General features: G+C 40.7%; 1 protein-coding gene across 1 annotated transcript in view; it reads right to left on the bottom strand.

The window, feature by feature from the left end:
• WNT7B (Wnt family member 7B) overlaps positions 1 to 25,227 on the bottom strand; it is a 40,773-nt gene that overhangs the window by 12,805 nt on the left and 2,741 nt on the right. Inside the window, exon 2 of the mRNA XM_066549912.1 lies at positions 395 to 666. Coding sequence (XP_066406009.1) covers positions 395 to 666 — 272 coding nt within the window. The remainder of the gene's footprint in view (positions 1 to 394; positions 667 to 25,227) is intronic.

Here is a 25,227-nt window from a genome sequence, read left to right on the forward strand (position 1 = left end):
TGTGGAAGTTGAGCAATGCAGTTTTGTCCCATCACAAGCCCCGGCATCCCTTGGGATGAAAAGCTGTGATTTATCATTATGCTAAACAGATCCAGCAAGGTCCTCCCTGTTATCAGGGCTGGAAAGAAGGCTTAGGAAGCAGAAAGTTTTACAGGAGTACCTATAATACATGGTACTATAGGTACCATATATACATGGCCAGCTCTGAATAAAAAGAAACAGGATAAAAAAGGTGAACAACAGGTGGGTTGATGTGGGTGCAGGATAGTGTCAGAGAGAGGGGTGAGCTCTCAGAGAGAGGGGTGAGCTCTCAGGAAATGCCTCCTGCCACCAAGCCAGCCTCCCCCCCATCCTCCAGCACACAAGTTCCCATCCCTCATCCTTTCTGGAATACCTTTCTTCCAGCCTCATTGTTGTGCAAGTTCATCAGCCTCCGTGCATTCTTTTTGATTTCTCGGGCATCAACAAACCTCCGGGAGAACTCAATGCCGTATCTGATATCCGCAGAGCAGCCTCCCCACTTCCAGCCCTCCTCCTGGTTGTAGTAGCCCTGTTTCTCTCGGTCACAGCCACAATTGCTGAGGTTGCCCTGGCTGCAGGCGGCCGTGACAGCGTGCGCGACCCCGGCAGCGGTAATGGCATAGGTGAACGCGGCCTCCCTGCTTCCTGTGGAGAGAAGCCAAAAGCTGATGGATTGGCAGAAAGGCAGCTGAGGAAAGCACACACACATCATCTACAGCAAGGGGGTCAGGCAGCAAAGTGAGGAGGGGCATCATTCCTCAGCGTGGATTTCTCATCTTACGGAATTCCGCGCGTGTTTAAGATGCTTGGCTCAGCTCGGGCAAATTACCCCAGGTATGCAGGCATGGGATAGTCCCAGTAAACCCCTTCACCAGAGGGGAACTTGGCAATGAATCTGGACAGTCCTGAGGTGAGGCCACAGGATTTGTTTTCATATTGTCTAGCCAGGTTTGCAAGCTTGAAGTTTATCTGTTTCAGATTAATAAAAAGTGAGTTGACAGCTACCTCTAAGCATTGACACTGCAATTGGAAAAAGAAGTGTTCAGACAACAACAACAACAACAACAAAACCCCTAGGACACAAATGGGGCTGATTATTAATCTAATTTTTGTTGATTATTAATCTAACACTAATGGATGCTCCAGTAGCATCCATCACTGATGCTGAGTGTAAAGTACTGCAAGAGAGACCCATAGAGACAAGAACTGGGTAGGGTTCATTATTTTTCAAGGCAGAGGTTACCCCTTTCCCTTGCAGACTTCTCCTGTTCATTAGTTTTGCTGAAGTGATCCTTTTCCACTCCCACTCTGACTCAAACCTCTGCATTACCATGGCTATTGAGTGTACAAAGGGCACAGAAGTGCTGTGACAGCACTATTTTCTCCCCAAATTAGGTGAGATACTGTCCTGGAAGCACAGCCTTATTTTTAAATAATAGCTGGTTTAGAAAAGGAGTTCTTTTTTGGTAGTTTTGGGGTTTTGGGGTTTGGTTTTTTTGTTTGTTTGTTTGTTTTTTGCAATGCTGCTACTTGCAAAGGTTCCTGGTTGCCAATTCCATGCAATAGCAGATGATAATGAGTGTCTGAGGAGAGGTGAATAAGGTGAATATGAGGAGAAGTGAATAAGGCCCCTTTCTAAACTGATTGCCTGAGGTGCCTGTGAGGTGCAAGGAGGCAGAGTGGTGGGAGGGGAAGCTACAGCCCATCCCTGCTCTTGTGTGAGACCACACTCTGTCACTGACTGCACACAGGGCTGGATCGTGGTGTTTTGCTGCTGTTATTTATGACACTTCCACACAAGTTCCCTTCTCAATGCTTTCCCCGCAAGTTCCCTTCTCATTGCTCTCCTCTGTGTGTTTCTCTGGTAATAAACAGACAATCCTGTAGTGCTGCAGCCAAAGAATTACTGTAAAGAATTTGCAGAAAGTTGCTGAAATGCTTTAATGACCACACACAGAGCTCTAGCATCATTAGTGGATTTGGGAAGGGAAAAAAAGGAACAAATTTTCCAGAGGAGGAAAAAAAAATAAAACCAACTTAGACGCTAGTTCTAATTTTTTAATTTTTGGATTCATAGATGTTACAATTATTCTGGAATGATAACTCCACAGTGTGGGGGGATTTATATTTCTTATTTTCACTGCTAACTTCCTGAAAGATTACACCATTCCCAGATATGAGGAAGATCCTACAAGAAACAATCAGAAACGGAGGTTTGGCACCATTTGCTTGTTTCTCCAAAGAAATAAAAAATAAACTTTGGGTAGGGAAAAAAACAAAAGGGTTTTGTGCTGTTCAGCTACCAAGAAGGTTGAGCTGACATGTGCATTATTTGAGTAGATGGGGCAGTTGCAGGAGTGCCTCTGTTTCAGACCCAGCAGTGTTTTGTTGGGGTGTACGATGTGTGCAGTCTGGTTCAGTGCTTCCCAAACCATGCTCTGCAGAACACTGGTGGTCCAGGAGGCCACGGCAAAGGGTTCACAGCTAACCCACAGAGCCATATTAAACACTATTTTAAATAGTGTTTTCAATTAAAAGTTTGATGATAACGATACCTGGTGGTCTGTAAGAAATTCTGAGGGTTTATAGCAATCCAAACCAGCTATGGAACCACTGTTCTAGCTCCTAGTGTGATCTTCACATGTTGGTATTCACTCGTCTCCTCTTTGCTTGCCAGCTAAGTTCAAATCCGGGACACTTGTTTTAAAATTATTAATTAAAATTATAATGTGTTAAAAATTATAATGTGTTTAAAATTATTAATGTGTTCTGTTGACTTGCATGATTACTTTCTTTCTTCTTTTAAAAAAAACTTCTATTTCTAATCTATAAATTGAACTATTGGAAGTATGAGATGTAATAGAAGCTACATTTATAGATACAGTTGGCTTTTCTTCAGAATGAGGGTAAACAACAATGCAAAACCAGACCCAGGGAAATTTTTGGTCAGACACCTTTGAAGTATATGTAGAAAAGCTTATTAACAAGAAGAAACTTATTCCTGTGAGGGAACATAGGAGCTGTGACCTACAGTTCAGTAGATTTACTCAGAGGTTTAGTGACAGTTGCTCATATTTTGTGTTTCAGCTCAATATATTCCCCATGTCTCCAGAGCACGTGGTAAGACATTTTATTACAGCCACTGTGTCTGTGCTTTCTTTGTAAATTTTCACACGTTGCTTCCCTTGGTCAATTTTATAAAAAAGAAAGAAAATCATCTCTTTATTTTCCTTTCTCTCCCTCCCATTCCCATTATACCCCTGACTACCATCAACAATAAAGGAAAATATCTTTCCTTTATCCATCTGAGAGCTAACAGCAGTGATGGAATTTTCTCAAGTCATGGGATAATATCCAATGGAAACCACACTGACTGTTTCAAGAGATTACTCTCCTGTTTCAATGCAGCTCTAAAATAAGAAGGACTAAGAAATTACCAAGTTAAGTTGTCCTGCTAAGAATTAAATTTTTGGGGGTATTTTTAAACTAGAATATGTTCTAAAACTTCACTAGTGTTCCTGAACAGTTCACTAAGGTCCCAGGATCAGTGGAGTCTATCAGAAACTGCTGATGGAGGAGGGAAGGGAACCTCTGTGCTCAAATAATATCTGCTGTACACAAAGCTTCTCATTAGCATGTCATCACTTGGAATCAGTTCTAAGCAAGTCTTTGTTAGGCAGCTAAAAATATTTAAGTAATGATTGCTGTGATACCTTAATGGAGAACAATAATCTCATTTTACGGAATTTTCTGAGATTTCAAAAATATTCTTGGTCTGCAACAACATCCAGAAATTTAATGAAATGAAGATATAAGTAGCAGCAGATTTGGGGTTTGACCCAAATTTGGGGCAAGATATTTCTTTTCCCAGTGAATATCCTGATTATCTAGTTATTTGGCACTGTATACACTCAATTTCTCAGAAGAAAAAATCTTGTCTGACTTCCAAAGTTTTCTTTCACATAGACCAGAAAAATTCTGTTGAGTTTTTTATTTTGGTGGAAAAGACACTACTTTGGCTTTATTGCAACCCTTGGATTTGTCCATTTCTCTGTTAGAAATTCCTGCCTTGGTGTCAAGATGACAGTTCTGACTTTATTCCCAAAACATAGAAGGGATGTTTTCATGAATATAACATGAACTAATAACTATCTGATCTGATAACTGTTCTAATCTAATAACTCCAAAAGGAGATGACTGCCAGTATTAATTAAAATTAAGCCTTTTTTCTTTGGTGAAGGTGCTCAAGGCCACTTCTAGCAAACTGCCAGGCTATCAGAGGAGTCTGTCATTTGCCAATCTGAGTTACTGCTATTTTCTTGAGTTTATTTGCATTCTAACAGAACTTCAAAAGTGTTCTAAGAGCCAGCAATGCAGGCAGCTGCTGCTCAGACAGATTTTGGACCACTGATTCCTTAGCACTTGTCTTCTGGCAGGTAGGCAGAGAGGAGCCTTTATCTGTCCTTGGAGTAGCCTGTGTTTTACACCTCTTTTAGATGTCATTTCTGGCTAAGTTTCAGACTTCTAACTGAGCACTTAACTTAGCATGGTTTGATGTAGAAATTCTTACAAGTTCCACGATTGCTGTAGTTTACCAGACTCAAATGTGCACAGATTCAGCAGAATATTTCCAGCCTGGAGCCACAATGAGCTGAGAATCTCATAGGCTAAATACATATTCAGTCATCCAGCTGTGAGCACAGGGTTAAAGATTGAACTGTTCCATAGCTATTTGCAAGACATCTATTTTGTCAGAGTAATTAGATGACAATTCTGCTGTTGCACACACCATCCTGAAATCACTTATGTCAGCAGCTAGATGAATAAGGCTGCCACTGAATGTCAGCCATTAGAACTGTAATTTAACTTGAAATATTTAACTGCAGAACATAGAGTGTTTGGCCAGTAATTGCCTAGATCTTGCATCAGCAACGATAGAAAAAATACTACACACTGTTATCAAACAAAACAAATTCTTCATGCACTTGCACAAGACAAAAGATTGATTATATGACACAATACAACATAGGTCAATGGGAAAAAGAAATGAACCACAGCAAAACTAAAAGTTTTTTTGACAAACCTACCCTTTTCAACAAGTCTGGTAAGCTGATGACAGATTGAGTCATTTTTTATGGCAAAAGACAATGGATACATCCAGATGAATAAACTAAAACTCAGACAAAGCACCCTAAGTAGTGTTGGATGAAGCCTTTACAGACAAGTTTATTTCCTTTGTAATTTTGTATTTTATTCAACACACATATGAACAATTCTCAAGGAAAATACTGCAGGCTCTTCATTTTGGGTTTGATCCTAGAGCAGTACAAGTCAGAGGGAGTTTTCTCATTGTCTGGAGCAGATCCTTTATTTGCATTTTCAGTGTAATTAACTTTGAGCTTCTTGGTTTATAAAAGCAGGGACTAATTTAATTTAATTTGATTTCTCTGTCCCTCTAGCTTTCTGTACCCAGTGCTACATGTCAGAACTAAAGGCTGCTGAAACCACTTCGTGCAGGCAGAAAAATTAAGGCAGAGGAGCAGAAAACTCAGGAGGGTCTCTACTCTGTCAACTCTGACATAGGCTAACGAGACAGATGTTCCTCACAACAGTTTTTATTGTTGAACAATCTTTATTGTTCCTGTTCTTAAGGTTCTTCAGTAGAGGAGGTTGCAGGGTCTAGCCCAGTACCTTAGGACCCTTCCTGGTATGTATTTCACTAATATTAACCTGAAACTGTCTTTCTGAGTGCAAACTCACTGCTTCTTTCTCTAGAGCTGCCAAGAGCAGATTATTCCCTCCTTCTAGCAGCAGCTTTGAGCTATGAAAAGACTTCCACCCCTTCCCAGATGTGTTGCATTGTCAGGTCTTGCCCAGCACCCCAAGGGCCCTGCTCCTTGCCCTGCTCTCCCAGCTGGCTGATGGAGTTGCAGTGCTGGAGATGTGACAGGGTGCTCCAGCTGAGGCCTTGCCTCCTTGGGCCAGAGCAGAAGGAGCCCTTCTGTGCTGCCTTGTGTGCTGTAGTCCTGTTTGTTCCTGCCAGCATTCCTCCTTTCACAGCAGCAGGACACTTTTACTCAATTTGCAGCTGTCCTCTGTGCAGCTGCTCTCCCTCCAGATGTTTCTCATCTTGCATTTGTGCAGATGATCATTCCCACGTACAGATCTTTGCCTTCCCGATTTGCCTCTTCTTTCTTTGCTTTAAGGCTTTTTTTCTTCTTTTCTGGATCACTTATCCATGATCATTTTTGACCCAATTTTGACCCAAACTTCCTCCAGCTTCCTTGTAGTCCTTCCCAACATACTATAATTCACAAATGCCATGTGCACAGCTTATCCTCCTGGTCATGTCCAGAGTATAATGCTGACTGGTACCAGCTCCAGCACAGATCACAAGAAAGCCTGCCAGCACACCTTTCCATTTTGATAAATACCTTCCAAGATATTTCCAGATGGTCTGTAACCATCTGGCAAGTTCTTCTTTTTCTTTAAGATCCCTTTAAGTCCAAGATGTAGGGTATAAACTGCTTCTGCTCTGCCTCTGAGGCCCTGGGTGGCCCAAGAAGGAAGAAAATTAGTTTGGTTTAATGTGATTTGTTCTTGCCAGATCCTGGTTGACTCTTACTCATGCCCTTGCTCTTAGTTATGAGCTTACAAATGGGAGTTTGTTCCCATATCTTTTCATTTACTGAAGTTAACCTGATTGGTCCTACAATTCCTTTCTTTTAGGTTTTTGGTGGTTTTGTTTTGCTTTTTTTTGTACAAAGGCAACACATTTGTCTTTTCAATTCTTCTTAATTAGAGTTCTCCACTAGTTTTCAGCACTAGTGGCTGTAAGGACAACCTCTCACTCCATTAAATGTTCTGAGAGGAGGGACAGCTAACTGGAAAGCAATCAACACAGACAAATTCTGCTCTCTAAAGCTCAGAGGGTTCCTCTGTTGATGGTGTAAGTTTATAACCATCTGCACACCATTCACCTGCTTAGGGAAGTCTGAGGCAAGAAGTGCTTGGCCTTCTCGATATTATCCTTGTTTGTATTCTCCTCTGGAGTCCACTCCACTGGGCAGTGGATCAGACTTTGTTCTACATCTCCTACTCACTGACAAATTACTGCTAACTCATTGATTTCTGTGTAGCTTCCTTAAATAAAAAAAAAATGGGTATGGCCATCCATGGTTGTGAGGTTCCTTTGAAGCACCTGTGCTCAGAAGTGTTCCTGAACAATGAATGTGGTGCTGGCTGAATATCCCAGGACTTTCAGGGGTGGAACCTGCTCATGGTCATGTTCAGCAATGTTGTCTTTACAGTGCTCATTCATTTCACTTTTCCTCCTTAAACCCCTTATTTTCTACTACAGTCTAATGAAAACAATCTTGTTTAATTTTGTTTCATCCGTACAGGTCTGTTTAGTTGAACTAGAGCTAAAGCAGGGGTGATTACAGCAGCCTCTTCCTAGGCTGTCTGTGGTATCTATTTTCGATTACACATGGCCAGGACAGAGAAAATTGCAGATCTCAAAGCTGAGCATGTGTAGTGATATGACATAATGCTTTATTTACAGATTCTTCTCTTACTCAGCATTTTTCATCTCCAGGCTCCCACTAAGTTTTTATGGCTGGAGGTGCCAGGATCTTGGCCATCAGTTTTGAATTGCTTTGTCAACTGGATTGTTTTCTGTTGCTCATGTGGGTTTGTCAAATCTTATTTTAGAATGGGCTGTACATGAGCCAGAATTATTTCACACTAGCCTTATTGCAGCTTCTTGCTGTCACTATATGCTTTTGAAAGCATGTCTATTAAAAAGGGATACTTACTTTGCCTCTCCTTTTCACATTTTTTCAAACATTTTTTGAATGTCATGGGTATTTTCTAAAGGCTTGGTGTTACTTTCCACAGTGATTTCTGTAATGAGTCTTCCAAGGATTTACAGGGATTTTAAAGTTAATTAACCCCCTAATTTATTCAGTTAAGTCCTGGCAACCTTAAACAATAGTCAGCATTTCTGTTCCAGTGAGCATAATTCTATTATGTTTTTGACTGTCTTTTGGCAACATGTCCCTTGGTGAAGTTTTCTGAGACAGTTTCTGTGAGGTTAGTGAGTTTGCTGTAATCTTTGAAAAGATCTTTAGCAGTGCCCAGAGAAATACGAAATTTTTGTGCTCTCCGCTGTAAAAGTATATTTGCCATAACAAATATTTCTTACCAGCTCAGCCCTAAGAAGCATTTTCAGAGAAAATGGTGAAATTGAGTTTTGGTCCCAAAGCACCACTGCTTATTTTTGTCTAAGCTAAATGAGAACATGGTGCTGAGCGCACATTTAAAGAGTGCACGAGAGCATGGCTTGAGGAGCACGAGGGGGGAGTTCCCAGATGCTCTGTGCCTTTCAGAGGAGCCTCTGTGTGTGTGTCACACACGGCTGTGTTTCCACAATGCTGCTGCTAATACTATCAAAGCAGCATGTGGGAAACAAGGGCTGGAGCAGAGAGATTGTCTCCTGCTTGTGTTCTCTTCTGGACCTGCTGATGTCCCACTGTGGCGCTCAATGGTTCCCTGATGAATGTTTGGTGCCTTTTCTTTTCAGTGATGACAAGAGGTTTGATATGTCACAGTGTGTGAAAGCTCAGCTGGAGACATCTTCCAGTGCACTGGGGTTTAAAAATGTTCTTTGCACCCCTTGCCAGAAAGCATGGAATCCTGAAGCCATCCCAGAGAAACTGTGTTCTGAAGTGTACCAGTGTCCTTAAATTAAATGAGTCTGTGAGGAACCAGATGTGTTATCTATTCTATTCTGTTCTGTTCTGTTCTATTCTATTCTATTCTATTCTATTCTATTCTATTCTATTCCATTCCATTCCATTCCATTCTAATAATTCAACTGCCTCAACCTGTTCACAACAGCTCTTATGTAGGATTTGACCATGCATTACAGTCTCTTTCTTAAAGGGCATTTCACAGAGAAAAATAAGTGCAATATTTAGAAAAAAAGGGAAGGGAATCTATAACTATGTGAGCACATATTTTTGTCTTTTTTTTTTGCTTTGCTCTTGATAGTATTCTTGCACTATAATATGGCCTGTTAAAGGTTTCTGAGGCACCTGTGTGGGGCTCAGCAAGGGAAACACTGTCCACTTGGATTTAAGAAGTAGAAAAGATGCTTCCCCCATAATAAAAAATAGAAGGAAAAAAACAAGCAGAAAAGAAATCTCCACTCTGAACCTGAGAAGCAAACAGGACAGTACTACCAATCACATTTTTAAACTACATTTGCTTTCAAATAAACTTTATGTTCTGTTTAAGGAGATACAAGAGCAGAGGAGGTGGCTACCATAACCACTGAGATTTTCATGTGCATAGATTTTAGAGGCTTGAGCCTTTCATGAGTGAATCAGTTCAGAATGGATGCACTCAAGGTAGGATCCTACCAATCTAAATTATTCTGTAATTTTGTGACTGTATTTGATTTTGCTGTAGACCCCATTTCACAAATACTCTGTCTATATTCCTTCTATTATACTCATGAGTATCAAAAATCCACTGCCATGCAGCATCAGACCTTCTCAGTGGACTTTTTGCTGGGTCACTATTTTAATTAACTTAAATCATCTCAGTGGTCTGGCACAATTGTACTGTGTTGAAGAGCACCTCAATAAAAATAAATCTGCATTGCCATTTGCATCAAATCATCTTTTCCTCTATTACCTTATGTCATTTCTAGCCCAGATAACAAATCCCCAAGGCCAGTGGTCATGTCCTTTTTCTTTTTTAAATCACTGTCCATACCTCTCCTTTGCTGTAGGAACAATAATCCTCTATAAGATCCACTGAATTATGAGTGAATGAAGGATCATATGAATTATGGGTTGCTGTAAGCCCCAAACTCCTATACCTGGGCATGCCAGAGTGTCTGTGGATGTGTTTCTGTATATTCTGCAGATAAAATTTACCCTGAGGAAGTTTAGTTAAATCATGAATATTACCTGAATGTTCTGTGCAGAGCCTATGAATAGGCCAGTGCCACTTTGCCAGAATTGTTAAATTACAAATATCTGAGCGATACCTGGATGAAATTATTGTTAGACACAAATCTGTTTCTGCAAGAGGGAGTCCTTGCCTTAAGGAGACACATCATTCAGCTGGAGAGGGCTGAGAAAAGAGAGATAATTACCTCTCTTTTACAGAGGCATGAGGAGATTAAGGTATGTATCCAGAGGACAAGCTGTCCTCTTGCTGGATTATTTTTGTGAGGAGATAACAGCAATTCAGTTGGAATCTTCTCAAGCAACAACTGAAATACAAATTCAAGCCAGAGAGAATATCCACGGAGCTGCATGGTGGGGCAGGAGCCCTCCCAGAGAGGAGCAGTTGTGATGGGACTGAGAATCCTCTGCTCTGCTCTTCCACTGCTCAATAAAGGATTGACCTGCACATCTACTGCCAGAGACACAGGGGGATCTGACACAGCAATGCTCAGCATCCCAGTGCCTGCCAGAGAAAGCCATGGCTGCAGGAGTCCACTCCTTACATTCCCACTCACACACATCCTCACATGCCACACCTGCTTAGCATGGATCCACATCCCTCCTTTACTTTTCATTTGGAAAAAATAACTGACCAAAAAATACCTAATATGTCCTCCCAGAAGAATTGCTGAGGTTCTATTTGTTCTGTTTCAGAGAGATGCCAAGGGATTCCACATCCCAGTTTGGAACTGACATTTCTTGAGTACTAGTGAGACAGGTGCAACTTCAAGCTGGATATTTTGGATATTTTGTTCGTCAGCGTAGACTTTTTTCTTGTACTCACTTTTTATGTTAGCCCACACAGATGTTTGAGAGATAGATAGATAGATAGATAGATAGATAGATAGATAGATAGATAGATAGATAGATAGATAGATAGATAGATATAAATCTAGAAACCTCCTTTTGGGAGCACATATGAAGCAAGAGTAGCCCAGGACATTTATCAAGTATGAGATACTGCTTTCAGACTAATGTGTATGGGACACAAAATAATTTACATCTATAAGGGCAAGAGCTAATCACCTAGAGCTAAATCTGCAACAGGGTGCTGGCTCTAAAAGCCTGTCTTTTAGATGTTCTTCCACATAGCATTTTCCATGTGGCTGGCACAAAAATCCAGCCTCACCAAGAGCTGAGAGAGTTAGAAACCAAAAAAGCAAGGCTCCTAGAAGGTATCAAGCTGCATGGGGAAGCCCCGAAACTGGCAGTAGAAAAGGCAAGGAAAGGGAGAGTCTAAACTTATCCCATCAGAGTTAAGCCAGATTTCCCTGCACAGTGAGTCTTTCCAACTTTGCTGGCAGCAATCATCTTTGTGTAATTGCTGGAGGGACATGGTGGTTTTAGAAAAGGAGAGCCCACCCTTAAAAGATTCTGACTGAGGAAAAAAGATTTCTTTACATGAAAAGCCAGGAGATTACTTTCTTGCTTTCACTGATTAGAAAAAAGACATTCTTCTGAACATAACTTCTAGTGTATTTTTCTAGGGTTTCTTTATTTTTTTTTTAGCATCATTTAACTTGGTTCTGTCAAGTACAGAATTAGGATGGGTTTATATAAAGTGCTAATTCTACTTTGTCATGACATTTCTACAGTAAGATTTATGAAGAGCAGCAGTATCTTTTATTAAACTGAATCACATACACTAGGCATCTATGTGACCTAGGAAGGGTCTAATAAATAAATAAATAAATAAATATGTATTTAAATTCTCTTTCAGACTTTCAATTGAAATCCAGACAAATATCATGAAATGGAATAACGACTGTCCTTTAATTTTTGTCCTTTTAGTTCTCACTGCAACAGCAACACAAGATGAGCCTTATGTCAAATAACTGTGAAATAATGACCTCTAGAAATACCTTGCTCTACACAACATTTCATGGTAAGAGCAGTGAGTATGGAGGACATCCTACTCAAACTGAGAAATGGTGGCAGCCAGACTGGGAGGTCTGAAAAGCATTTCAGGTCATGGAGAAACAGCTCCTGTGTGCCCAGGACAGCACTTTCCAGGCACAGAGATTGCTATGCTTTCTTGTCTGGTGACTCTGCTCTTCAAGGTGGCCTTCTTCTTAAGAAGTGCATAAGCATAGACAAAAGACTTATGTTTGACCAAAAAAAAGGAAAAATAATTTGCATCAAAAAGTATACCAGAATGTTGTCTTCTTCTGCATATAATTCTGTATTCTTTTTCTGTATAAATTCTGCACAGGAGCACAGCAGAGAGGTTCTTGCTGCATTTGCTGGGAACTGCTGTTGGATTATCTCCCAGAAGACGAAGGTATGAAGGTTGTCCTACAAATCTGTTGCTCACATAAATCCCCGGCATAGTTTCTAATGCCTGGCAGGATACCTTAGAGGACCAACTCAGCAAGTCAAACTCCACTGTCACAAGTGACCCATCCTGTAGGTGTGGGGGCTTTCATGGGTTTGGTGCAGGGCAGAGTTTGGAAGAGGAGACAGCAGTGAGTGTTATGTGGCTGTTTAGGGTGTTCTCACACTCTGGATATCTCCCATGGCAGCAGATGTGCCACAGTGGCTTTAGCCCACTCCACCCAGCCCTTCCAGCAGAGGGGCTGGGCTGGCAGCCCCCCAGCATGCGTCTGTGCTCTGCTATTTCTGCTCAGAGGTCGCATCTCCTGGGCTGCAGCAGACAGGCTGGGCAGTAACCCTGCACGTCACTGCAGTCCTCTCTCCGAGCTCAGAGGTTGTGGAAAGCAAATGAGAAAGTTCTGGTGGAAAGGCTGGGTTGAGACTTGCTTTTGAATTTGCTTAAATATTTTCCAAATTCTCTTTCACACTGCTTGTGTGGCTGCATTCACCTTTCTGATACATCTGGCTTGCCTGTACATCTTGCTGGGAGGAGAGACAAGGTCAAGAAATGATGTCCACCCTTCTTGGTGTTTAAAGGGTCCTTGCCTGGTAGTTACATCTGTAACCCCAGGGAGCAAGACACAGCACAGATCACACATATGAAAGAGATTTAAAAGAGTAAAGAGCTCAGAGAAGTTTGGATAAATACACAAAGTCTAGATTCTGATCCAAACCTCTCTGGTTTGCAAAATGAGTTTGGAAGCATCACAAGAGCAGAGTCTGTTTTTTCAGCTCTGGAGTTTCTGGTCCTGACAAGAGTTGGGAAGTGACAAGATTCACATAAACAAGGAAGGTTTATCTGAATCTTCTCAGGACTTATAACAGATACTGAGTCAATGTTTCATCTGAGCCTGTCCAGCTGACCCCACTGGGGTCAGGTTATCTGATCTAGCAGACAAGTGGTTGCTGTTTATTATTTGTGTTGTGTCTTGCCATGGACTGAGTGAGCTCACCCTAAAATGGGGATCCAAACCTGCATGAGATTGACAAATGGCAGATGCCATAACAACCCCACAAGCTACCTGCTGAAAAAACTACATTTTATGAGAATAAAATGATCAAATTTGTAGCCCACAGTCAAATGTTTTTAAGCAGTATAGCCTAGAAAGGAATGATGAGTTTTAAACAAAAACAAGAAAAATTTCTAGGTTTTTAAGGTACTCCAGCTTCAGACCAGGATCCAGGCTTCATGACCAGAAAAGGAGGAACAAGGCCCTTTCTGCTGTACATGAGTATTTCAATAGATAGATTGGTATTAATACCAGTCTTTGAGATGCTGCTTATGTAAAACTGCTCCTAAAACCCACGAGCAAGTGTCTCTACTGCAAATACCCCATTAAAGTGAGAAATGGGTCTCACTAAATAATCTTTCCAGCCCCCCACTTTCCAGCAGCTCCTTTCCAGATCTGAACTTTGGAGCTGACCCCTGTCTTTGTGATGGGCCAAACCAAAAGCCAGATCTGAACATCGCTGAACTCTGGGAAAGTTCAAATCTATCGTTTGTGGTTCAGGTTCAGCTCTAATTAAAATGGACCAGCTAGAAAGGCAAATGTCTTAAAACCAAACCAAAACAAATGTTTCACGTGAAAAGTTCTGGGCTGGGCTATATGGTACCAAGTAGTGTTTTTGTCTATCACATGATGTCATGTTCTTCTGGCTGGCACAAACTGACAGCATGCACATGCTGCTGTGTGAGATATTCCATGCAGACACTTTGAGTCCAGCTTCAAGAAGAAGACAGTATTCATGAAAATGCTTTCATGATGTGCAAAACCCCATCAGCAATCTTCCTGACACTCAGCTCTGAGGGTAGGCTGCCACCTTTCAAACTTTCCATGCCCATCCCTTCTGGCACAGTAGTCCAGGGTCTCCCAAAACACAGTGTCCTGCCTTCTCTGAGTGAAGCTTATGCCTCATTATGACACCAGTATGTGGATTATTGCCACTGATCCCTGAAAACAAGCAAGAAGGGGGTGCTGCAGAACCTTTGGTTGCATAAGAGGGCAGGGAAAACCCAGCTAAATCTCCTGCTCAGTGCTTCTGTTTATACTATAGTTAATACTGCAGGGTAATAATCAAGATGGTTGATCAGTGGACAAGGGGAAAGCAAACAAAAGGGAAAGGAGCTTGGTTTCAGCATTACTGAACTGCTGAAGTGAAAGAAAATGGGAGACAGCAAGGAAAAAGAGAAAGGGAAAGGGGGAAAATTGTTAATGCCCCATCTCTGGTGTCAGGATGTGCACCAGTTGCTAGAAAAAGAGGGACCACAGACAGGAAGATTTACCCAAAGAATCACAGCACACATACAATAAATAACCAGAATTTACTCTCCCTGTGGGCTTTATTCTGTCCCTTTTATGTTACATGAAAGTACTGAACATCAGTTCAGTATTTCCTCTTTGTGAAATTTGAGTGCACAATTACATAAGGTTTTCAAACTTCCTTCTTCTGCAATCTAAGCTAATAATCCTATTAGGCCTCTTCTACTGGGATTTTTCACTATTTTTTTTTCAGGCCTGGACTCACTTTTTAGAAGACCATATTCCTCCATGATATTTCATTCTTTTCCTTTCTCTTTCCTCTTTGAGTAAGAAGACTTTATCAGCAACCAGTTTTGTTTGAGGATATATCCAAAATGTTTAAGTGGAGGTTAATCTTCAATAATTTCAATTCCTCACTGAAATTAGTTATTGTTAGTTTCCAGAGAGTGAAATATGAAGTGACTTGCCCAAGGTCACACAAAAAAGCACAGCTGGGAGCAGAGCACAAGTCCATTATCTCCTGGTCCACGCTTTCACCATAAAATGATTGTTCTTACATTGAACTAGGAGACACAGGTATGTGAAAAAGGATAGGAAGGGAGTAGTATTGAGTTTCTCAACCTGATTCCTTCCTCTCAGCTTAGATAAAGAAAATGAAAAATTATTTTATCCATTTCACGTGAATACTGCTTGAGTTAAAGAATATTCCAATGTTTTCACTCAGGAAATTTTCAGTTCATTTTCACTGGTGAAATTGTAACTAAAAGAACAATCTAATTAATCATTCTTAGCAATATACTAAATTCTATTTACAGCATAATTTTAAAGACACCATAACAACAGAAAGCAGTAAAAGACCCACCAAAGCAAAGGACTGAGACACAATATTTTTTTTCAGCATAAGTTTTGTGAGGCTCATGAAACAGGATTGCCAGGAACCTAGTTATTACTTTGGAATTTTCTTTAAAGCAAGAAATAGAGTGGAAATTGACACCAGCTCATGTGCTACACATGATAATGTATTGATGGTTGAAAGAATGGTGGTATTTTGACAGATATGGCAGAAAATATATGCTTGTCAATTTGTGCTAATCCTGCTCTGAGTATGGAGGGACCAAATGCTTAAGAATGAGAAGCAGTCAGAGAATAAAACCCACCTGACTGTTTAGGAAAGTTCACCACCTTTATTAGGCCCTTAATGAAATACCCTCTCTGGTTCTGCCGGGGATACTGGCATTAGCAAGTTTCCAAAATATAGACATCAAGATTATCCTTCAAAAATGCACTGTCAGGTGCTCACCATTGATAGCCAGAACTGCCTCAACTTAAAGCAGGAATGCACCAGTGCTCTGTGCTGGCCACCTTGGATTTTGGATCCTGTCATTGCCCTTCACCATTACTGATTTTTCCTGCTTCTGGCCCATCCCTTTTTCTTTCCCTCTCCCTCCACATGCATTTATAGGTCTGCTTCACTCTTTCCCACTTCCTCACGTCCCTAGCCAGAGAGTTGAAAGGCTTCCATTACACAGATTGAAAACACACTCCATATTATTAAGTGTAACGGGATAGTATGACCTGCAGGTCCATGTTTCAAACACATTCAATTTATATCACAACTGAGAATAAAGAGCAGGGGAAGCTACCTTGTGGGTTGCTGGAGGCTGTGGCTTCCATTTTTTTGTGGAACATGTCTCTGTCACTTGCTAAATAGGTGCACCATCTGGTGGTAATTTTGGACTCCCAATTCTTAAATTTCCAAAGAGCAGCGGTGGAGCTACACCTGTGGTTGCAGCATTTATTTTTGGTTATTGCCACTATCTGTCTAAAAGTCCTCAGCTAAGACAACTTTTGCAGGTACTACTGGTGATTGAGTACTAAGAATTGGTAGGACTTTAAATAGGGATCAAGTTTCCATGTCTGCCATGTGGGGAAGCAGGTAGGGCTTTATGAGAGGACCAAATGCTCCCCTGAGGAACAATATACATAGAGATGGAAAAATTTCAAACACAACTAGAATTTAGGTATTAAGAGAGTCTAAACTCCCAGGATAGGCAACAGGGACCATTGTGCAGTCAAATTAAGATGCAAATCACCCTCTGGAAGTGTTTCTCCCTGTTCTTTGACCATACAAGGAAAACAGCCTGACTAGGTTCCTATCTCAGACATCTCAAGCAAATGCCTGGAGCTGTGTGATGTGAAACTGGGCCAAAGAAAGGAAGTGAGGAAGGGGCTCCTCATTTTTCTGCCTTTGTTGTCTGAAACCCTTTAATTCAGCAGCAGAGAGAAACCACTTGAACCTCTTGCGCCATTCCCCTCAGGAACTGCGAGGTTGCACTGATGATATCTGATGGGACTTAAAATGGAGATCTCTTCTGAACAAGGTGGCTGGAGGCTGAATCAGACAGAATATCAGGTTCCACATTTTGGTGAAGAAATGGGTGAACAGGTAAAAATAAGCCATGATCCATGAGTAAATTTTTTTTTGTTTCAGCAATGTGAATAAAGCTGTAAAGTCTACAGCAGTTCCATGCATTTCTGTTGAGCTCCCATCTAGAGAGAGCAGAGCCTTCTCCCAGTGCACCAGGGAGCTTCTGGGGTGAGGGCAAACCAAAAAGACACCTCAGTAATTCAAGCCCATTTAACTAACAGCAGCTAAGTCTTAGGAGTCACCCTTCTCACACAATCCCAGAATAGGGATGTGAACTTCTTGAACCTCTGCAGTGGAGAGAGCATTGTAGATAGCAGCAAACTACACTTGTGGCTAAAAGCAGTCCCCTAGATCCACTCCAAGTGGATCTGGGATGGGCAGAAGGACCCATCCTCGGCTTGTTCTTGCATGCTGGATTTTACTATGACTTTTGTATTCTGCAAACCACTTGGTTCTGCCTTTAAAAAGAGGCTTTCAAAGCCTCTTTAATAGCACTTACAATGGAAGGTTTAAAGTTAAGCATGTATTGGGTAAAAAAAGCACTGCTGGAGTCAGTTCCCAGTTTGAATATTGAGAATGACTACCTTAGAATGCTCGATTCACTTTTTCAAGTCTCCAAATAACAGATTATAGAGTTCTCTTGCTTGCTTGCTTGATTTCTTTTTTCAATTTTCCTCTTCTATCAGTAACAATAATATTATTCTTCACAATATGAACATCAGTAAGAAATAAACTACAGTCATGCACAATTTAATCCAATGCTAAAAGGTCAGGCATGATACGCACGAAGGAAATTTTGTCAATTAGAAAATGAGGTATTTGTCAGATGTAATACTTTGCAATACACCAGCCACTTTGTTAGGAAGAGAAATTGCTCGTGACTGCAGGCACGATGGCAGACTGCATGGATCAGTGGTCTAATCCTGAATGCTAAAATATTTGTTTGCAAACCAAAATGTGCAGATAACAAACTCAGTGTTTTTTGTAATGTTTGTACATGCCTCTCTCTGCATTTCAAGTTTTCAATTTAGAAACAGATTGTTTACCAAACAGAACCTATCCCTAAGAACAGAGGAGGAAAGGGAGGGATGCTGCTACACATGTAACTCTGAAGCCTAATGTTATGTTTAGCCTGTCCTGCTTGGTGTAGAGGTTGGGCTAGATGACCAAACCTATCATCTGTAATTCTAGGGAAGAGGTTTTGACAACACACTTAACCACAGTAGTAAAGCTCAAGGAATCTCTAAAGTCATTGGAACCCTAAGTTATTAAGGCATCACACACCAGCAGGTGCTGTCCTACACTCCCTGTCACCCTCCATAAAGAACTTCCCCTGCAGTGGCAAGGCTTGGCAGCACCTGCCTGTTTGCAAAGTTGCTCTGTACTTAAAAAGTCAAATGTTGTATGGTTGATTGTCATTTAACTAATTGGGGTTTAGCTGAATCCTTCTATGAAATTCAGCTTCACTTCCAAATTCTGCTCATAAACAAAAGCCAGGAGACTTTTTAGTTCTGGTGAAACCAGTGGCAAAATTTCTACTGACAGCAATAGGACAAGGACTTGGCCTCTGTCCTTTTGGATGGAGCCCAGCCCCACTTTATTTGACTTTTAATGTCATTTGCCTTCCTGGCTTAAGCATGCATTGCATTCTAAGTCATTGACCAAGAGGACTGGGATGCTGAAGTAACTAATGAGTCAGCATGCTATGGAACATTTATACTCAGCAATAAAAATATTAAAAAATGGCACTAAATGAACATTAGTGCTCCTTGGAGGCACTTGGAAGTAAGGAAATGCCAAGCTTAAAGCTGTTATGTGAAGTCAGGCCTGTGTCCAAACTTTGGTACAGAATTCAACTACACCATAGCCTAGAATTTGTACACTATCTTTTCCACAGGACCTCTGACTGACTCATCCCAAGGGAAACCAGAAAAGCAATATGGAAAATGTTACCCTGAATAGCTACAGACAAAGCTAAAAGAGAAAAGGAGGATTCTTGTGCTGAGCAGGAAATGATCATCACAGACCCAAGGCCCCATCATGTGCTCCTGCCCCCTTTCCACTACACCCAAGCACACAAGTAGGATGATCAAATGCCAAAACTTATGAGTACCCACTCCTCTCCCCCAAAAAATGTTTATTTTCCATACTGACACTTAAATGGAGCAATTCCATACAATAAAAAGGTCCATTTAGTTCTGAACCATGGAAATGATGTGTTAAACCCCACTCCCATGTCAGTCCATTGGTTTTTCAGGAGATCTGAGGTTTAGGGTCACAGGAAGAAAATGTGTTGTTCTATATGATGTTTCCTACCAAGCTGTGCAGTGTAATGGGCCCTTACATCCCAGAATACTCATGGAAGCATGTGAGAGCAGAGTTCAGGAGATCCAGAGACTTGAGTCTCCCAAGTTACGGTTCTTGGCATTAATTTACGTCAATGCATGGAACAAATTTAAAATTAAGTGCTCTGAAAACAAAAATGAAATTACACACACTCAGGTATGTGAGTGTATTTAAATTTGAAAATGTCTACAGAAAAGCACCTGTTCCAAGAAAATCTTCAGTTTTATATGAAACAGAATGAAACAAAAGCCCTTTCCTTCGAATGGAAATTCCAGATTTCATTCAGATCAGTAACCACCATTCCCCATCCAGCTGCAAGCCACACACAGTTCACCAAGTAATTGTATTACCATATTAGTGCTGTGTTTGGAATGAGGATATCTGCCTTTAAAGAAAGTCTGCTGCCAAATAGGTAAATATTTAAATGGCAACAACAACATTTTAATTTAAGAGGATTTATACTATTCTTCACACACAGGACCCTTGAGGGAAGAAGAAAATACAATTGAGCCATACTTGAACTACACAGTAAAACCTTACAAAAAGACAAGGAAGTGGAGAAGATAAATTGAGATATATAAACATCTGTCTGTTCATGGCTGGAAATTATTATATGCTGTAGACTATATATGCTTTTATTTTTTTAATAGGGAGACAAAGAAATATAGATTATAAAATTAGTGTGGCAAACTGACAGGTTTTCTAGTAAAGTAAAACAAAATTTATTTCGGCCAACTCAATTTACAAATGGTACCGTCCATTTATGTTTGTCTTTTATCCTATGATTTACAATGTATTTTGAAAACATTACTAAGGCCTCCCTGAATCATTTTGAGGTTTTGACATCTAAGAAATTTTTAAAACACAGAGAAATTATCACCCACAAATGTTCAAATTGATTCACCAAGCTGGGAATCCTCCATCCTGTCAAAATAGGATATTTCTTTAAAACAACAGTACTTTCTTAGAATAAAAAGATATTTTTCCTTTTTCTAAAAACATCCAACTGACAGACATTAAGAGTCTGAACCTACCACTCCCACAATAACCTGTCTCCTCAGTTAAAAAAGTACAAATTCTTAGCACCTTAAGGGTTTCATAACCTTTTTACTGCTCCTTCACAACCTCGGCTACCACCAGCTGGGAGGGTTTATTTTCTTATTCTGGTTTGGGTTACTGCCTTACCTTGTTACTTGTGATAGTGAAAAGCTTATCCAACATTCAACAGTAAGAAAGCATGAACGGTTTAACCAACTCCTCAGTTTCCCCCAAAGATGATAATGCAAACTGAAATGCCCTCTCACATACTTTGCCTTGTTATTGCTGCATTATCACCCCTTTTCCCCAGTGCTCAGCTTTCAGCTGAGATGAAGTGCACTGAGGAAACTGTTCTGCTAAGACAGGCTGCCTTCGAGGACTTTTCTCACTGCCTGTAGAATAACTCAGACCAGCACACAGGGCTTTGTGTGGTGCAGCTCAGCTCCAGCATGGCCTTTCTACCTTTCTACCTCTGTAAGGCAACTTGTGGGACAGTCCCTGACACACCAGAATCCTTCTAATATAAGGAATATATAATACTATATAATAGCAGTAATATAGAGCTAATAAGTGAGAACAAATCAATTGGACCTCCTTAAAGTTAAAGATATTTTAGTTTCTCCTTCCAGCAACAACATGGCACTTGTGAAAATAAAAGTGCTGTTTGGGACATTTTGAGGGGAGGCTTTGCAGAGACTGTTTGCAGGGTGGTAAGTCTTTCTTGCAAAATGAACATGCAGAGGAATTCCACAGATTTTGAGAGTTTTATCTCTTTACTGCCTGTCTCTACCTGCCAGCCACTTACCCTTTTTTTTTCATTCAGGCTAATAATGAGAATACTCTCCCTCTCCAAATAACCAAGAAATATACAACTTATTGTGCACCACTGTGCTTCTATTAAGAGTTATGCTTGCTTAAGCCGCAGATCATTAAATTTGCCATGGTATTCATAGTTTAACTAAATCAAACAGGCAAATGCAATGACTCCACTTGGCATCTTGGGAAATGGACACCAGCAGTCACCCCAAGTTGGCTACATGAGCAATAAAGACAGAATTTGTTTTGGTCCTACATCATCTTCTGGAGCTGCACACATCCTCAGCACAGACTGCAGCCTATTGAATGCACCCTGTGCACCTCTCTCCTGGAATCCCAGACAGCCTGCTGCACTAGGAGCTGAAAGCTGATGCCATGCCCTCAGAAGCCACCCCTCACACTGGAAGGGTTTTACTACATCCTAGCACCAACAGAGAAATCCAGTTCAAATTACTGAAAACAGATTTCTGCTCTGTTGCTTGAATGCTCAAAGAACATTGTTGTCTGGGCCTGTGCTATAAGACAACAACAAAAAACCCCAAATTTTTCCACTTTAGGTCCAAAAGCCACTGTGCAATTGAGGTTCCAATAGCTGACAAATGCCTAAACCAATCATAGCACCTACTGCTATGACAAAGATAATTACTGCCTTTCCGTCGGTGAAGTGTGTACCCTGCTCTGTATCATATTTAAAATAATCTAATTCCAACTCATTTTCCCCCTCCAAATTGTTTCCAGCTGTACAATTCCTCTTTTTCCCCCATATTGTTTTTATTGGATATAGTGCAAGTTCGTAAAGATAGATTTTCCCATAATAAATACGCAGATGTTAGAATAATAAACATACAGTCAACCTGATATATGAATATTACGAAGCCTTAGCAAACATATAACAAACAACATAAATCTATTTAAAAAATTGAAAATGAGAACATAAAGTAGCAGAGAAAGAATTGGCAGGAGAAAATAAAGGCAAAAAGTGAGCTAGCAATGTACTTACTTGAGCAAACTGTCTGGATTCATTTATGGTTCCCTTTATTGACTTGCTGATAGCATTAAAGCACAGCTATGGTTGTAAAGCATTCCTAAGAATGCCGCCTATCTTCATGTGTCCCAAGTTTTCTGCTCACACTGAAAGCCAAGCTTCCCAAGTTGGCCAACTCATACCACACTAGACACTACTGTGCTAGATTAATCCATCTGCTTGGACCCAAATATCCATTTTTGGAGAATAATGAGCCTCTCTACTCCTCCCATTTTTGGTAGGAAGTTTTTATGAACATTTGGCATCTCGGTTAAACCATCATTGTAGCCCAGAATAAAAATGACTGGATTCATATGTGGAATCCAAATTTAATTTAGCCTATATATGGCCTGAACAAAGAATAATTTACTGGCTGACACCCCCTCAGCATGTATGATAAGATGCCAACTGCTCCTCCATGACTCCATCACTTAGATATCTTCCATGCCCTGTTCCCATGTCTTCTCAGGCCTGCAGCTGAAACATGGGATCAAGAGGGGACTGACAATGTTACCTGTTTCCAGTACAAAGAGAGCAAGAATCTCTGTTGTTTATGAGTATCTCTCCTTCAGATGTTGTCCCCCTCCCTTTCCCAGTCTTCTGTTTGGAATTATCCATCCTCTTCCCGGTTTACGTGTGCACATGTACAAGTGCATGCTTGTAGAGAGCTGTGAAATTAACTTTATGTTCTGATTGTGTTTGACAAAAGTCTCCTTCACCTGGCAGTTAATAAAATCCATGCACAGATTTTGTTTGTTGCTTAAACTGTGGGGTTTTTGTTTCTCCTATCCTTCCCCCTTTCTGCCTGGAGAGTGGATCAAAAGTTAAATGAATGGGAAGAGACAGGAAACTTCTTAAGGTGTTCTTCTCCTCAACCTCCCCTGGGAAGCAGAGCTGTAACTTCCCTTCAGAGGCATCCTTTCAACGCACCAGAAAACTACAGATCAAAACTAAGGGTAAGACATTAAATTTAAAAACAAATAAACAAACAAACAAACAAATCCCCAAACAAAAAAAAAAAAAAAACTTCAGAACTCCCTTAGTTTGGCCTACTTGAATATTTCCCTGTCAGGTGTCCAATTTAATGATTTTCCAAATCACTGCACCAGTGACACAGCCAAATATTGCTAAATCATTGCTCATTTTCCACATCATGAGTTTGACAAAGGAGACAGGTACAGATCACTTTGGATATCTTGACAGAGAGATTTTCCAAAACCCCAGAACAGCTCCATTTTGCCCTGGATTTAGCACTGGTAAGAGCTGCCTGTTCACAAGCACTTCAGTTTAAAGGATTCCAGTGGAAAGGGTCAATGCACAAATGATTAGCCAGAATAATCCACTGTCAAAGAACAACAGTAGGTTTCATTTCTGTTATTGATTCAGACTTCCTACTGCAGAGCCTGCACTGCTGACTTTTCTGGGGGGAGTTCTTTGCTTTCAATGCTATTAATGATCTGCAGCTTTCAGAGGCATGTAGGTGACAAATTGCTCTGCCCATCATTTGGGGGAATAGAGACCTAGTGCTGGAGCTCTTTTGTATCAATAACCTGACAGGACCAGAGGCTTCACTCTTCCAGATCAGGGTCCTTGCTTTCAAAATGTTAGAAAGGCAATTATCTTTCAACAGTGATTATCACTAACAACATTTGATGTATAATTATTTTTAATTAGAATAAAAATATTTAATTTTTAATTTTTGAATTCAATTGTTTAAGAGGCAATCTTTAAAGAGGCTTAAAGCAAGAAGAATGAGTGGAGAGTACAGAAGAGTATGTGAGAAGCTGGTCTGAAAACTAGGGATGAATGCAGGAAGGTGACAAATACAAAAATGTACAAGGACAGCATGAGTAAAGTAAGAGCAGGACTGACTTTCTTTGGGGGTGGCATGACTATGGAAGAGTTCCCAGCTATAAATATATCAAAATAAGCTATGCATACACAATGCTTGGCAAATTCATCCCATGCTACAGCCTTTGTTCATGATAGTAATTTAGATTTCTCTGTCACTTTTATGTCTGGCTGTTATAAATCTTTCACACCAACATGAATGATTTCTACAACTCTTATTCCATCCTCTGGACTATTTCAATTGTTTTTAAATATAGATTCCATGTACTGTATTGGTGGTGCAGCCCTCATTCACTGAAGTACCTCTGTGAATAAATAACTCCTCACTGATCCATCTTAAGAGTTAATCTAATGAACTGAGGACTTCTCCTGGCACAGCAGGATCCCTAGAAATCACCAGGGGGGACATGTGTCCCTGTGTCATGTCTTCTGGCTTGGTGGTGGGTGGAAGACATGCACAGTTAGAACACAAAGGCACCCAAGAGGTGATGGTAGAAAGAGATGTACATCTGCTGGAGAAAACCTCACGTTGGGTGAGTGTTTGCTCTGAGTTTTGAAGGAGGAGTGTTGCATCAAAATACAAGTTAGAATAACCATAAATCTGTACGTGTCAGTGTGGTGGTAGAGTCTTGGTCAGTGGCTAAAGAGTAGGTCCTCTCCTTCCCATGCCCCAAGAGTTTAATATGTTATCACTGCTTACTTTCCCTCCCTACCTGAGACCTGAATAACTCACCTTCAGTGTTCATCTCCCCAAGGGGTTCTGGGACAAAGCTTTCCTTTGGGGTAAAGTGAAAAACATGCTTGTCTTTGTTTAGTTTCAGTCCTTTCTCCAGTGTGTTCAGGAAGAGCCAAATGGCTGGTTTAGTGTTTCTGTGTCAGACATGGGTGTGTTTTGTTACACATGTGAATATTTGTACTTTTAAGTAGTTGGGTTTTTTAATTCTTTGTCCATTTTTTACCTTTTTCCCCCTTGCTAGTGTAATAGCACTACTTCCTAAACTCTATCCTTTTCCTAGGTACTGACCTCATCATCTCTGGGTGCTACCC

The sequence above is a fragment of the Molothrus aeneus genome, chromosome 5 (genome assembly GCF_037042795.1).
Source record: "Molothrus aeneus isolate 106 chromosome 5, BPBGC_Maene_1.0, whole genome shotgun sequence".
NCBI lineage: Eukaryota > Metazoa > Chordata > Aves > Passeriformes > Icteridae > Molothrus > Molothrus aeneus.